At 59.0% G+C, this 15,008-nt stretch overlaps 1 protein-coding gene and 1 long non-coding RNA gene across 9 annotated transcripts; one reads left to right on the top strand and one right to left on the bottom strand.

Annotated features, from left to right (window-relative positions):
• Nucleotides 1-385: 385 nt before the first annotated feature.
• Nucleotides 386-14,794, bottom strand: PALM (paralemmin). 8 transcript variants are annotated; one of them, XM_015886337.3, is made up of 9 exons: nucleotides 14,614-14,794; nucleotides 7,661-7,709; nucleotides 6,689-6,769; nucleotides 6,457-6,587; nucleotides 5,337-5,457; nucleotides 5,184-5,205; nucleotides 4,737-4,799; nucleotides 3,707-3,838; nucleotides 386-2,636 (listed from the first exon to the last, which is right to left on the bottom strand). In XM_015886337.3, exons 1-9 carry the CDS (start codon nucleotides 14,616-14,618, stop codon nucleotides 2,083-2,085), a joined length of 1,158 nt encoding a protein of 385 aa, XP_015741823.2. In that variant the 5' UTR covers nucleotides 14,619-14,794; the 3' UTR covers nucleotides 386-2,082. The 8 variants fall into 8 exon arrangements, with proteins under 8 accessions (XP_015741823.2, XP_085373469.1, XP_015741822.2 ...); XM_085517343.1 differs by lacking the exon at nucleotides 14,614-14,794 and adding an exon at nucleotides 14,187-14,304; XM_015886336.3 differs by lacking the exon at nucleotides 14,614-14,794 and adding an exon at nucleotides 10,568-10,879.
• Nucleotides 10,699-12,209, top strand: LOC107325488 (uncharacterized). Its single transcript, XR_001559688.3, has 2 exons — nucleotides 10,699-10,788; nucleotides 10,964-12,209. It is a non-coding gene; the product is annotated as an uncharacterized LOC107325488 (long non-coding RNA).
• Nucleotides 14,795-15,008: the final 214 nt, after the last annotated feature.

Genomic DNA, 15,008 nt, shown 5'->3' with positions numbered 1-15,008 from the left:
GGGGCAGCTCTGCCAACGGGCTCAGCTGGGCACAGGTCCCAAATATGAGATCCCGGGCATGACCTGATGCCAGTGCTGCCCCCTGGGGTGCAGTGAGATCCATGGGACCCCCACCACTGCATAGATGGAGACATGTAGCCACACAGTGGTGGTCCCTGGAGGTCCATACCCCAGCACTGTCCCCTTAGGATAACAGCCCCCCCACTAACACATCCCCATCACTGTGCACACAGCATCCTCATGGTGCTTTGTGGGGTCGGGATGGCTCATCTCCATCATCCCCACCCCAATCCCAGCCCTTTCAGCCCCCCTATACCCAGGCACTGAGCAGAGCTGGGGGTGCTCTGCTCAACTTGCTCCCCAGTCAGAAGCAGAGGCAAAGGGCTGGTTATTCACACAGTTTATTTGCTTGGTTCAGGTGTCTTACAAACAACAGGGGGTGGGGGGGGGGGAGGAAGGGAAACTTCAAACGGCTTCATCACAGGTAAAAAGCACGGGAGAGCAGGAAGTGCACTTCAGCTGAGCTGGGAGGGGGACGGTGTGGGGCTCTGCAGGTTGGGGCTGGGGCATGGCCGGGTCCTCACTGCTGCTACCCCCAGCCCCAGCCCTGCAGGGCCCGGATCTGCTCCTGCCCGGGGTCGGTGCTGGGCCCAAAGGTGACCGAGGAGCAGTGGGTGCTGAGGGCGAGAGGGGGCCCTAAATTGGGGTCAGCACCCATGGAAAGGGGGTGGAAGGAGGTGACATGCAGCCCCGCTGGGGGCCTGGATCCCCAGGGATGAGTGGGGCAGATCTCCCCCAGCACCCCAATGCTGGGACTGCCGGGCTGTGTCCCTGCTGGTGGCTCCCACAGCAGGCAGCAGAGGTTCTGCTTGAGACCTCATGAAGTTCCACCTCTCCTGGAGGCTTTTAGCCAGAACTCAGGGATGTGGAGACAGCACAGAGCACAGCTGTGTGCCCACCAATAGCTGGTGGGAGATGGGATGCAGCAAGCACCTCATTTTAGGGCTGGCAATGGGGCTGTCCTGGGGATGGACAGAGCTCAGCACCCACAGGGGCCCCGCACCCTTCCTCCTGCCCCAGCAGGTCACAGTGGGGAGGAAACGCTGGTGCTGGTGGTGAGATCCCCTCTGGCGGCTGGAGCACAGGGCAGGGAGTGGGGCAGCTGCCATGGAGCTGTGACCCTTCACTGCACCGCCTGCACAGAGACAGCACCTGGGGGCACCGCAAAAACCCAGAGAGAGCTGGGCTGGGGATCTGACAGAGGTGCTGGATAAATGGGCTCTGCAAAGCTGCCAGCACAAGGGTTGGTTCAGCCACACGGAGCTGAGCCACATCCTACTGCTGCAGAGCCCTGCAGGTAGATTCCAGCTCCCATCCCACCCCTATAGGCTGGGATCTGCAGCTGCCCCTCCTCTTGCTGCCAACCCCACACCCCTGGGTGGGCAATGGGCACCCAGATACAGCTGAATATCCAGCACCAGGATGGAGGAATGGCCATGGAGCAGCAGCAGTGGGCAACATCGGTACCTGGTGGTGGCTGCGTGAATTGGGGCAGGGGTCTTCAGGAGGGCACAGCTGGGTCCAGGCTGGTGCTGGCGCCGGGGGAGCCGTGCCCGGTCCTTGTCCTGGCATCACAGTGCAGACAACAGCATGGAGCTGGGCTGAAGAAATGGGTGCCAGAGATGAAAGCTGCCACGCAGGGTTGGGTGGGCACGGGTCCTCCTGGCTGCCGTCATCTTCTGATGGTGGATGGAAGGAGGGAAGGCTCCGGGGCATCCCAGCAGGAGAGCGCCGGGGTAGGCAGGGCTGTGGGGAAGGGGGTGGCGAGGTGGGGAGGGGTCTCTAATAAATATCACACGCAGCACTGGAGGGGTGTGCACAGAGTGGGGGTCAGGCAGGCAGGGCGGTGCCGTGGCCTCGATGCTCTGCCGTTTGGTGAAGGTTTTCCAAACACAACGTTGGATTTCCCCAGTTCTTATGAAAAACAAGAAGGGTGCCGTGTCCGGTCAGTAACCCTGTGTCCTGCGGGGAGCTGGATGGGGATGTGGGGATGTGGGGATGGGGGGTGGGCTTGGCGGGGGCTCACATCACCGTGCAGCATTTGCAGCGCTGCTTCTTCGCGTCCATATCTGGCTCAGCCTCCTTGGCTTCCATGGCGTTGGTGTCCACTTTCTGCCCACCTGGCACTTCATCCCCCTGCATTGGGGCGGCCGCCGGTTCCAGCGCGGTGCCATTGGGCGGTGCGTGGTCCTGGCTTGCTGGTTCTGGCTTGCTCTCGGCGTCCTCAATCACCACCAGCTCAGCTTTGATGGTACCCTCCAGCCCCAGCACCTTCTTGGTCTCATTCTCATCCTCCACGTTCTGGTAGCCCATAAAGATCATGGTGACCGGCTGCTCCCGGCTCGGCTCCGTGCCCTCTGTGGAGTTTTCCCTTGGCTTTGCCTGCAGCCCCGTGATCTCCCTCCTTGGTGTTGCCTTCTGGCTGGACGTGGCACTGCCCGGAGCCTCCCCACTCACCGTAGCTTCACCCAGTGTCACCTCATCCGCCTTGTGCAGGAGCTCATCCACCTCCGAGGAGCTGAGTGGCTGCGCCCCATTCTGCAGAGCTCCATCCTCAGCACTCACTGCATGCACCACTGCAGGGACAAGAGAAAGATGGTGAGGGAAAAAGGGGGTTGGAGGAGAGGATTTGCCCCCACCACCCCCAGCTCAGCACCCCAGTACCTGCAGAGCTTCAAAACCCAGTTGGTGCTGTGGTGTCTGAGCTGTGGCAATGCTCTGCAGCCCATCACCACCACCACTGCCAACCCCAACACTTCCAACTGCAGTGCACCCCAGTGCCCGTGGGGGGACCCAATCCTGTGCTGCTGGGTGCTCACAGCACTGCGGGGCCGTGGTGAGGGTGGCTTCCAGCCCATCATGTTTTCCACTTGACCTGGAGCATCATGTGATGAGCAGTGCAATAGCTGCAGAACCCACTCGGTGGAGCAGTAGATAATAAGCAGGAGGATCTGGCACGGCTGGGGCTGCCCTCTGAGGCTGCTCAATGCTGAGTTGATCCCTAGGATCTGGGGGTGCTGGACCCCCAGGCAGTGCAGGGTCCCACTGTGTTGATGCAGATGATGAAGGTGACAGAGGTGATGGAAGGCATTGCGGAGCAGGACTGGCTGTGGTGTTGTTGGTCCTCACTGCTGACACAGTTGTCCCTTGGTTCCACCAGCCCCATCTGAGCAGGTTCCCCAGAGCAGGCACTGCTCCCTAAAGCTGTTTTCTCCCCTAAATCTTTGTCTTCTCACCCTGGAGACAGGTTCCCTGTTGCCAACCTGGGCACTGTGGGGCCATGGGGTTCCCCAACAGCTCAGCCCTGTTCCCTTCCCAGACAGAGGTGCCCATGACAGCGGGATAACACAGTGCTGATGCCCCTTCCCTCGCTGCTGGAATGAACTCCTGGGCCTTCAGATGTGATGGATCCTCTGCTCTCCAGCAGCACAGACTGATGTGCAGCCCCTGGGATGGTGCACACCATCGGATGGCTCCACGCCACGTGGGATGGGGTGCAGAATGTTGCCCTATGGAGCCAGCAAGGACAGCAGGAGCTGCTCCAGCCCTTCCTCACCCTGCTGCCCATTGGGATGCTCGGCAGCTGGTCCCTCATCCCCTTCCCTCTGCTCCTGAATCCTGCTGGAGGTGCAGGACGGGGCCATACCTTTGAGCTCATCCTCGTATACTTTGATCCCTTGCACACAGTGGTTCTGGGGGAGAAGCGTGGTACTGGACAGGACTTTGGTTTCCCCAGTCACTTTGTCCTTCTCCACCGTGATCTCCACTGAGTACATGGCTGGGACACAAAGAGCACAGTGAGCATTACAGCCCCAGAGCTCCCGAGCAGCAGCGGGTGGGGCAGCGGTGCAGTGCTCAGCGGCGATAGCAAGGCAGCAGGCTGCAGCCAGGAGGAGTGAAGGCAGAGGCAGGTGTGACATCCCAGGTATGGCCCTTCTATGGGAACCGTCACCGTCCTGGAGCTGCTGGCATCCCCTTACCTCCATAGGTGCTGCGTTCCCAAGGCTGGCACCCAGCTGTGCCCCTTAATGAGGGCATTAAGGCAGGTGGTGGCCACCATGTCCATCTGTCTGTCTGGCCTGAGCGTGGAGCCAGGCTCGTGCTGGTGGGATGCAGCATTGAGGGTGAGCACTGTGCTTCATGGGATGGCTGTTCCTGGGCATCAGCTCCCTCCCTGTCCCTGCTGTCACCTCGTCCTGGTGATGCTTTGCTCCAAAGATCCAAAGCTGATTTGTTTCTTGTCTGAGCCATCGACAGACCTGAGCAAACTCTCTCCAGGAGCAGAGCTGCCTGCAGCCCTGTGGTCCCAACTGCTCCCATTGCCAAGCTCAGGCAGCCCCCTCCCCAGCCCTGGCCTTGCATCGTTCTGCTCCCTTGCATCAAGAAGCAGCAAAAAGAGCAGGAGGAAAGGATTAAACCAGAGCAGAGACATGAAACAGAGGGAGAAGAGTGAGGACCCCGAGCAGAGAACCAGCCGCAGGCTTCCAGCAAAAAAAAAGAATGAACCATCTGATGGCAAATAAATGACATTCTGTGCCCCAGGCTCGGAAACTCATCGAGCGGTGGGGATCGTTGGTGGCAGAACTGCGGGGTGGGTTGTGCATGGAAGGCAGAGAGCTGAGAGGTGCTGCAGGGCGGGAGGAGGGAGCAGTCCTCAAGTGGAAGTGGGCACGTACCTGCCTTCATCATGTCAGTGCCTTGCAACGCCTTCATGGGGCTGCTGGAGACCTTCTTCTCAGCTGGGAATGGAGAGGAGAAGTGGCAGCCTTAGCTGAAATGATGCCCAGCTTATCCATGTGCTGCATGTACACAGCTGCATGTACACAGATTGGCACTGGGGTGGATGGGGACTCTTCCATGGCTACCACCAGGATGGGATCCCCCATCCACAGGACATCACGGGGGGTTGGGGACGTTGGGATGGGTTGAGATGGGGAAGTTGGGATGGGTTGAGATGGGGACGTTGGGATGGGTTGAGATGGGGACATTGGGATGGGGATGTGGGGTTGAGGCCGCCCTGTTCCCCTGCCCAGTCCTGCTGGTGCCCACCCCCAGCCCAGCACAAGGGTCCTGCTGCCCCAGGAGGGGGAACCACCATCAATTCAGCATCCATGGTCACCTACCTACAGCTGTGCTCAGGGGACTCTGCAAAACAGAAGAGAGATGACACGAGCTGTGGATGCACCACGCATTCATTGCTCTGTACACCCAGCCCCAACCCCTGCCCTGCTTCATCCCCTCCCATCCAGATCCTGCAGGGGAGCAGCTGTGCCCACCTTCTGCACGCTGGGGATGTTCTCTGCCTTCTCCTTTGCTGGTGCTGCCACCTCAGCCAGGTTCTCCTTGGTGGATGTAGCAGAGCTGCTGTTCTCCAGTGACTCCAACTCCCTTTCCAGCCTGGGGGAGAACAGGAGCCATGAGGCTGCGCTGGGATCACAGCAGACCTGCAGGGCTCAGCTGCAGTCCCCAGCCCTGGGGTTGTGTTACTAAGGGCCAGAGCAGCTCAGGACATGCAGAGCCTTGGAAAAGCTCAGCACAGTGTTGGCAGGAGAAGGGTTCCAGCTCCATCTCCCACCCTGGGCTCTGAACCTCATGGGACTCATCCCTCTTACCAACCTGTATCAAAACAATCAGCCCTGCTGCCAACCTCGAAAACAAAACCAAACCCAGCCAAGCATCCATCCTGCTGTGACAGTGTGAACATCAACCCTCCATCTGCTGCAGCCCTGTGAGTGTGGCCATACAAGGGCTCTGCATTGAGACCAGTCCTGCCCAGCTCCAAAGTGGGGACCAGAATCAGTGCTGGCAGTGATTGAAGGGAAGGCACAGAATAACCCCTATCAGGAACTGTGCTTCCTCTGTACATGTCCCCATTACCATGTAGGCAATGCAGCCCATGCTGCACAGCAGCCCTTCAGCTGGACACATCCCCACTATATACAACCTTCAGCATCTCTTTCTAGGGGAAAAACATGCACTTGTTGGACCAGACCTGACTTTGCTGCGGTCAATCCCACGTGGTGCCAAAGCCCAACCCATCACACACAGTGCCAACAACTGGTGGCATGGAGTAATGTTACTTCACTCAGATTTTGTGCCCAGATTCATTAACCCTGTGCAAATTTCCCTAGGAAAAACAGAGTCCATTCCTGGCCATTGAGCCCAACCAAGAGCCCTGATGACTCTGGGACACAGTGAGGACTCTGCAGCTTAGAGCCCATGTGAATCACTGCACCTCTGTTCACATTGTCCCCTCCCTTTGCTTCACATCTCCCCGCAAAACCTTCTTATCCCTCTGAGCCCACAGGAATGCATTGCACCATTACACCAACACAAAGGCCCCTTCGTGCTTGAGCCAGCCCTGCTGTGCTGCTGGGCAGTGCACAGCCCCGTTACCTTTGGATGGTTTCCTCCAGCTCCTTGGTCTTCACCTCATCCTCCTGCATCTGCTTCTTCATCGCCTCATCTTCCTCAGAGGCAGAGGATGGGGTCCCCTCCAGCAGCCATCTCTCCCGCAGCGCCTTGGACTGGGGGAGCACAGAGGGTCACAGTCACACCACCCTCCTGCTTTGGGGGTCCTGATGCATCCCCAGAACACATTGGGGGTCTCTAGGGGAGTCTTCCTCACCTTGAGATGCTGCAGCTGCCTCCTGTCATCCTCCAGCTGCCTCCTCTTGTTCTCAATCTCTGTCTGACGTTTTCGCTTCTCCTGGATGGACACAGAGTTGGGGTCAGCGCAGGGTTGGGGCAGCACCAGGAACTGCTGGGGGGGAACCTCCATCCCAGCACCTCTGGGAGCAGAGAGGGTGCAGAGCATGGACTGTTCCCTGCCTTTAAATGTCACCTTCCCCCCAGCCTGGCCCTGCTAAGTGTGAGCCGGGCAGTGAGGGGAAACCAGCCCTTTCCAGACCCCCCCCCCCCTTCCCTCTCTGTTGCACATCCTGGGTTCGGTCCAGATTGCTTTAGCAGAGTCTGTCCCAGCCCAGGGAAGCGTCACCCGCTCTTTTTCTCCTCTGGCCCAGAACAATTTGCCCTTTGTGAGGCACAGATCGGCCGATAGCGAGCGGGGCTGGGAGCTGGCAGCAGGGGAACTGCTATGGGGGAGCAGGGAACTGCTATGGGGGAGCAAGGAGCTGCTATGGGGGAGCAGGGAGCTGCTATGGGGGAGTAGGGAGCTGCTATGGGGGAGAAAGGAGCTGCTATGGGGGAGCAAGGAGCTGCTATGGGGGAGCAAAGAGCTGCTATGGGGGAGAAGGGAGCTGCTATGGGGGAGCAAGGAGCTGCTATGGGGGAGCAGGGAGCTGCTATGGGGGAGCAGGGAGCTGCTATAGGGGAGCAAGGAGCTGCTGCAGAGCACCCACCCCCTGCATGGCTGCATCACACACAGCACTCAACCCTTAGGAGAGGGCAGAGAAGACCCTCATGCTCATCCCCTTCTCACTCAGGGCTCATTAAGGCACTGCTTCATGAATTAACCCCGCTGCCAATTGCATCTCTGGTCTCCAGGTGCAGAACCAAGCCCTGGAGGAGCTGCCTGTTGGGCTGAGGGCACTGCAGGTATCACTGTGTTGGTGCCACCCTGTCGCCCAAGGGGACTCACCGCAATGGCCTGCAGCCTCTCCTGCTGGAGCGTGTTGGCCTCCACAGCCCTGCAAAGAGAGCAGAGAGAAGCTGTGATGCACCGTCGCCCACACAGAGAGATGTGGGGAGTGAATGGGGACATTGTGGAGCCAGACATCGAGCGCAGACAAAGGCCAGGCTCTTCCCTTCTGCTTCCTCTGCTTCCCTCTGCCCCAACACATCTCCTCCTGGCACCCCGATCCTCTTTGTGCTCCTCTTTTCCTCTGGGCCCAGTGTTGTGCGGAGGGGAATGGCCACGACAGAAGGGTTGGAGAGAAGCACTCCTGGCTGCCTCCTCTATTCTGGCTCACACTTTCCATTTCAAGCCTATTCCTTGGCTGCTGACACCTTTCCTACACAGCGACCTTTCCAGGCTGTTCACTGCACAGACAGACACACACATCACACATGCACAGACCCAGCTGTGCTACCCAACACCAGCTGTAGCTGTAAGCACCTGCATAGGGGTCCTGGGGGGGGGGGTTGTGGTGGGAGGGGAGCAGACTGGCTGTGTGCCGTGTGATGCTAACGAAGCAATTAGCTGTGGCAGTAATTGGAGCAGGAGGCTCAGAGGTGTTGTAAGGCGATGGCTGGTTGCCATTCGTTTCCCAGAGCTTGGGAAGGGGGCAGGTGCATGGAATGGGGCTGGGGGAAAGCAGGGTGAGCTTTGGGGCTTCTGAGCACGTGGAGTGTGGGCACCACAATAGCAGAGGTCTCACAACACAGCAAGGAGCTCCAGCCCCAAGCACTGATGCTGCTCCAATAGATGATGCTGAGCAGGAGGAGGCAGCAGGGTGAGCTCTTTGGTTTAATTTCCACTTGCAGTGATGAAGCACGGATCCATTTTCACACATCCCAGGAGTTTCTGCCCTGGCTGAGAGCATTGGAGCTGGGTGATGGAGGCTGGGAAGGACAGCAGGACACATTGCCTGCAGGTCCTGCCCTGCTCACGGCCAGCGGGGCCTGAGGGCTTTGCAATGCACAGTTAAAGGCAGAGCAGACAACCCTGCCCTACAGCGGCCACAGCTCAGGGCTGCCAGCCTTGGTGGCTTGAAGCATTCCCAGTTCAACTGGGGGTAAGTGGGGACAGGGAGGGATGGCTGTGCTGCATCCACAGCACACAGCAGGGAAAGCCATTGGTGAGGAGGGGCCAGGATGCAGCTGTGGGGCATGAGCCCCCCACTATATGGTAACCATCCCTCTCAACCCCCCCCTCGGGCAGTGCAGTGTTGAGGCTGTTTCCCTCCTTCCCACCCCTCAAGCAAAACATTCTCATGGCGTGCAAATGATCACCACTTTCCAGAAAGCCCCATTAAAACAACAAGGATGTTTCCTGATGGAAAAGTGGGAAGCGTGACGCCCCACAGTGACCTCCACCCACCATCACCACCTCTATGGCTCATGGCTCAGCTCCAGCCCAGCACTGGGGCTGCCCATGTGTTCTGTGCATGCAGAGTTCTTGGCAGAGAGTGGAACTGAGAGCAAACAAACACGATGGGGAGAAGGTGCTGTGTTTATAGCAGTTATTTGGGGGCACTTCGAGGTGAAGCTGTGATGCTTTGAGTGCATATACCATCAGCAGCCCCATCCCAATGCTGCATCTATGAGCCCCATCCATGCTCCCTTTGCTGCTCATCACCGTGGCTCAGCTGGCTCTTCCCTGCACCAAACCATCAGGACCACAGCACTGGTTTCCAATTGCAAATTAAGAGATGGAGCTGTGACAAACTGATGGCAGGGAGATGTCAGTGCTGTGGAGCAGGCAGGCAGCAGCCATCCCCAGTCCCCGTAACACCCACGTCACAGCTCTAACCTTGCCACAGGCAGCAGCCCAGGAGATGAAACATTCTCCTTCCCCCTCCAAGAATGAGATCCAGGACTTCAAGTAACCCCTGGGCCCAGGCAGCTGGGATGGCTCCATGCAGACACTGAGCACAGAGGTTGCAGGGAGGAACTCGCTGGCTCTCCATCACCTTTCCCTATATCATAGGGCTGTAGGACCATCCTATGGCCTCAGGGTCCCTGCTGCAGGGCCAGGGATGCCCTCTGAACCCATCTCTTTGCACCCCAGACTTTGGAATGAAGCCTCTTTCTCTCCTGGATCTCACACAGTTCAACTGATCCAAGCTTTTTTCAGCATTCCTGAAACGTTCTGTTCTGCTTTTCTTCCCCCCATCCTCTTTATTTTCCATTATTTGCTACTAAAGTTTCTGCAATCCTGGGGTGAAAGCCAGAAATCATCCTGGCCCAGGGAAAGACACAAAACAGGCTGGATGCCCCTCGCTGCACCATATTGGCCCCAAACCCCATCAATGCACCTCTCCATCACCCCAATACCCTGATAGACAGAGAAGGGGCAGAGCCTGAGCCTGGTGCTCCCAGCTCCCCCCTGCACACGGGGATGGGGTGAAGAGATACGAGGATGGAACGGGTCCTACAGCCATCACACTCCGATGGGATCCCGCTGCTGATCCCAGAGCTGGATTCGGGGTTAAACCCGAGTGGCGGCACCTCCTCCGTTCCCCTCCCGCAGCTCACGGCCGGGCCGGAGGATGCACGGAGACGGGAGGCGGCTGCCCTGGTAACGGCACCATGGAAACAGCTCTATGGTAACAGCGCCATGGTAATGCGAACGAGACGGAACCCGGTCGGGGGATGCGCGATGAGATGCGCTCCGGCCTCCAGGACCGAGGGCCGACACCTATAGAGCTCCCGATAGATCGCAGCCACGCCGGTGTGAGCTCCACGTTACACCGAGATACTACAGAGGAATAGAAAGGTGACCCCAGTGGCACCGGGTGCTCAGTTTCCATCCTCCCCCTGAATCAAAAAGGCAGAAAAGACACCAAAAGACCCCCCCTGCCCTCCCCTCTCCACTTCATTTCACCGGGTCTCGTGAGCTCCTGCAAATAGATTCATGCTTTTCTGCCCGGTTCATGCAGGTCTCAGCTCCGCCGATCCCAGGATAAGCTCCTCAAGCTGTCGATGCAATGCAAGGCAGTGCCATAAAGGTGAGGCCGATGGGATGCAGGTGGCACCGAGGGACCGAGCCCCAGGAACTCACACCCGCAGCAATAACAGCCTTGGGATGGAGCTGCACACCCACGTGTGAGCACACACGCACCCCATGTGTTCCCTCCCTGGGCTCTCCAGCTCTTTCCAGCCCTGCTGATGCCGCTGTTTCCTCCCATCACAAGGGAAGCCCATGACCTTTTGTCTCCTCCCCGCCTGACATGAAACAATAATGTTTATTTGCCTTCCTCTGGTTTTTTTTTCCCATTAGCTCATCCAAATGTGTGAAGAGCCGTTTCAAGCTGCTCCTCCTCCACCCCCCCCCCGACCTCTGCTCTATTCTCACCAGCTCAACACCGAGACAGAAGAGAAGGAAGAGAGAGGGCTCATCCCAAGCCAAACTCCATCCTGAAGCCCTGGGAGGATCAGCTGGTGGCAGCAGGGGTGGCAATAGAGGGAGCAGCACTGATTTACACTGTGCCGACAGCCAGACCCAAGGGATATTGGGTCCAGAGTGCTGCTGCTGCAAGGAAACTACAACCCCTGCCCTGATGTGCTGCTGCTCACAGCAGGGTGCAGAGCAAAGGGACAGCCCAAGTCCTGCAGTGAATGACAGCAAAGGCAAATCCATCCCAGCAGGCTCAGGAGGGAATGGATAAAGCTTTGCTTGGGAGCAGGCAGCAGAAAGGAGTGAGGCCAGGTCCCCCCCCCCCCCAGCTGTTTGCATTGAGCCACACCAGCTCCACTTTGAGCCTGCACAGCCCCATCCCGAGTGGCTGCTTGGGGAGGAGATGAGGTGGGAGGAGGAGATGGCAGCCCCAGGCTCCCGAAAGATGCAGGATGCATTAGAACAAGCAGAGCTGCCTGATTGATTCTTCAGGCTGAGACGTGGGCTGGAAGTGCCAGGAGAAAATGGATCCTCTGAATATTTGATGAACAGAGGCTCAAGGAGGGAGTTTGATTGGAAAATTACAGATCTTTCAAACAATGGTTCAAGTGCCCTCCAAACACTTGGGTTTCCAGCTCCCTTCCAGTTAGAGGAGCAAGGCTCCACGAGGAAACACCCACACGATTTATGAATGAAGCAAAGCTCCCCACACCTGGCAGCACTCAACCCACCGAGGCCGGCAGCCCAGCAGCTCCAACACCAGCCCAAGGACGTGGAATTCAAGCCCTGCCATCACTGTGGCTGCATCACATCTCAGTCCTACAAGGCACCCACACCAGGGCACATGAGGTTCTATGGAGTACATAGGGACGTGGTTCACGTGCAGAGTCCTTGCCTGGGCACCCAGCCCAGAGCTCAGCTCCCTGTCCCCAGCCTCCATCCAGCTCCTCTGCACCAGGAAGCACCTGCCAGAGCACAGCCAGCATTGCTCCCCGCCCCAACAGCAGCTCCAGGGCTGCTGAGATTCATCCTCATCCCCTGAGACCGGCTTCTGTCTGGGGCCTGAGGGGCTTTCTGCCTCACAGACGGGTGTAAGTAGTAAATACAGACTCAGCTCAGGCTTCCTGAATCCGCCTCTGCCTCCAGCCCTGAGCTTTCCGCCCTCCATCAGACCCCATCCCTTGTGCACGTCCTTTCCCCTTTCCCTTGTATGGGGGCAAGTGGCTATTTCTGGTCAGGAACAAGGAATACCAGCAGCAGTTTCCCAAGGAAATCCACTCTTGGCTTCAGTTCCTTCCCCACCTTGTGCACTTCTGGGCTGAACCCTGAGCCCTGGCTCCCCAGGTGCCATTGTGTTGCTGTCTGTAGCTGGGCTTTATGGCTTCCTCCAGGACATTGGGAACAGTGTCTCAATGGGTTTTGTATCTAAACGGAGGTGCATGGAGGGGAGTGTAGGACCCCAAACCCCATCCTAAAGGGAGTGCCCCAGGTTACCCTAAGGGCAGAAATATCCCTTCTCCCCCCTCTGTGAGTCTCCTGTTCAGATCTGGAGTGATTTAGAGAGCAGGACCTGGAGAGCAGCTGGCTCCCAAGGAGAGAAGGAACAGCAAGGTGCAAAGATATAGAAGGAGCCATCAACAGCCAGAAGTGAAGATGCTAAACCCCCAGCTACCCAACAGCATCACTAGCAGGATGAGCAGAGGACAGAAGAGCAGCCCTGATGGGACCAGCACAACCTTTTGTAAGAGCCAGAAGCTTTTAGCCAAACCTCCTTTGGCAGCAGAAGCTCGTGGTGTCCAGCACCCTCCTCCAGCTGCTGCCAAAGCTAAAGAAAAGCAAGAGCCAACCCCAGGATCACGCTTCCCAGCACACATCAGCAACTGCAGAGCCAGGCCTATGTCTGGGGAGTGTTTGGCCACGAGACCCCACTGAGCCCAGGACTTTCCTAAGCCTCCATCCCAATGACAAGGGTATGAATTTCACATAGCACACCTGACCTTTGGTTAAACCCTTTGCAGGAGCACTGGGGCTTCAGGTCTGGCCATAAACCCAGAGAAAACACATCTGCATTTCAACCACCGACAACTTTTACGCACATATTCCAGCCCCAAAATCCCAAGATTCATCTCCATAAGAGCCAAAACCTGAACGACCAGAAGGGGCTGCACCAAAGCTGCCCAAACAGAAACTGTGCACGCTCCGGTTCTGCTTTGCTGCTCAGCCCTACACTCTCACCTCCGGGGCACATTTCCCTAGCAGGGTCTGTAGACACAAGAAGGAACAATCTGGTATTTCCAGCACACAAACAAAAGCCCCAGCACAGCCCTGAAGGACTCCTTGCCCCCTGCTGACAGCCAACAGTCCATCCCACAGCCCCCAGTGATAAAGGGGCTCAGCACAGAGGGGCAGAACCATCATCTATGCTGTCACCTGGCTGGGAGCTGACCCCCTCCCACATTCCCACCCTAGATCTGCCATCCCCCCGCCCCCCAGGCCCCTATTGGTGCCCCTCAGCAGCGCACCCCAAGCCCTCCAGCATCCCTATGGGGGCTCCCCCAAACTGGGGGTAAATGGCAGATGGCCCAGGCCTGTTGAGTACTGACTGAGCACCTGGTTAATCAGCACAGGGCAATGTGCCCACAAGGAGCAGACGGTCACTGACCCCTGGGTTGGGCTGGATGGGTTCCCCTGGAAAGACCTCAGTGCCAAACCCAGGAGATGCTGAAGGGAAGCAAAGGGAAGGGAACGATGGGGCCGCAGAGCCCCGTCCTCAGCTCCCATCCTCCCTGCAGGTTCCAACCGACCGGGGCAGGGCCCCACAGCAGCACACAAAGAAGGTCAGGGCGCTGGAGCATTCCTCGGCTCCCGAGGGTCAATCCCCAGCAGGATGAGGGGTGCAGCCCCCTCTCCAAGCCGGACCCTTCGGCACCGCGTGCAAAGGGAGGGGTCCGCGGGCTCCCAGCCACCCACTCACCCCCAGCTACGCACAGCAGCAACAACAGGTTCAAAACAGAAAAATAAACGCCTTTCCCACCCCATTCCCCTCCTCCCCATCCCCCTCCCCATCGCCTCCCGCACCGCTGCTCGAGCCCCGCAGCTCTCCTACCCGCTCGGGGCCTCCATCCACGCACCACGGGTGGTCGCTTCGGCGCCCCGCAGTAGGGCAGGAACCGAGCGGGGTCGGTGGGGAGGGGGGGGGGGGCAGCTCCTTCTGAGCTCTATGTGGGTCTGAGCCGTCGCCATCGGGGGTTCTGCAGCCCCTCGGTGGGGGTCCCGAGCCCGCTGTGCAGGGACGCACCGTGATTCAGGGCCCCGACCCGCAGCGTGGGGGGGATGCGAGCGGCACGAGTGGGGTGCGGGGGCGATTCAAAGTGATGCGAGCGACTTCTCGACCCTCCGTTCAACGGGTCCCCGCAGCCCCAACCGGGGGGATCCCGAATCCCGGCACCCGGGTGCCGCCTCCGCCTCGGCACTGCGGTGAGCCCCGCGGCCCGGTGCTGGGGGGTCCCGCAGGGAACGGCTCCGGTACTCACTCCATTATCCAGTCGGGTTCCGTTGGGTCCGTACCGGGCGAGGCGTGGCGGAACGTGGCCGGCAGCCGCCGGCGTCCCGGCGCTCAGGGCCCGGCGGGCGGCGGCATCCCCGGCGGGGCTGCGGGATGCGCAGGGATGTCGGGGCCGCGTCGGTGCCCCCGCCTCCCGCACAGCTCCGTCTGCCGGGCGCGGTCCGTCACTGCCACCGCCCCTTAAACCGGCCTCGGGGCGCGGCGCTCCCCGCCCGCCGCTCCTCTATTCCGCCGTTCATAGGAGACCCCCGAGGCTGCTTAAAAGGATGCGGGGGTCTCGATCATGGAGAGGCTGCGGGTGCTGCCCGAACCCCGCAGGGCAGGAGGGGGGCTGAAGGTTTTGCTCCTAACACTTTGCATCTC

Source organism: Coturnix japonica, chromosome 16, assembly GCF_054131305.1.
Source record: "Coturnix japonica strain WE chromosome 16, WE-NBRP24, whole genome shotgun sequence".
Taxonomy (NCBI): Eukaryota; Metazoa; Chordata; class Aves; order Galliformes; family Phasianidae; genus Coturnix; species Coturnix japonica.
The sequence above is the reverse complement of the archived record's forward strand: the minus strand, read 5'-3'. Positions and strand labels throughout refer to the sequence as shown.

What these genes read in the sequence shown, in the direction of transcription:
- PALM (XM_015886336.3), bottom strand. Translation starts at nt 10,599, where the DNA reads ATGAATCTATTTGCAGGAGCTCACGAGACCCG. An exon ending in GGCAGCTGCAGCATCTCAAG is followed by an intron (nt 6,588 to 6,688) that starts GTGAGGAAGACT and finishes GTGCTCCCCCAG; the next exon opens with TCCAAGGCGCTGCGGGAGAG. An exon ending in ACATCCCCAGCGTGCAGAAG is followed by an intron (nt 5,206 to 5,336) that starts GTGGGCACAGCT and finishes TCTGTTTTGCAG; the next exon opens with AGTCCCCTGAGCACAGCTGT.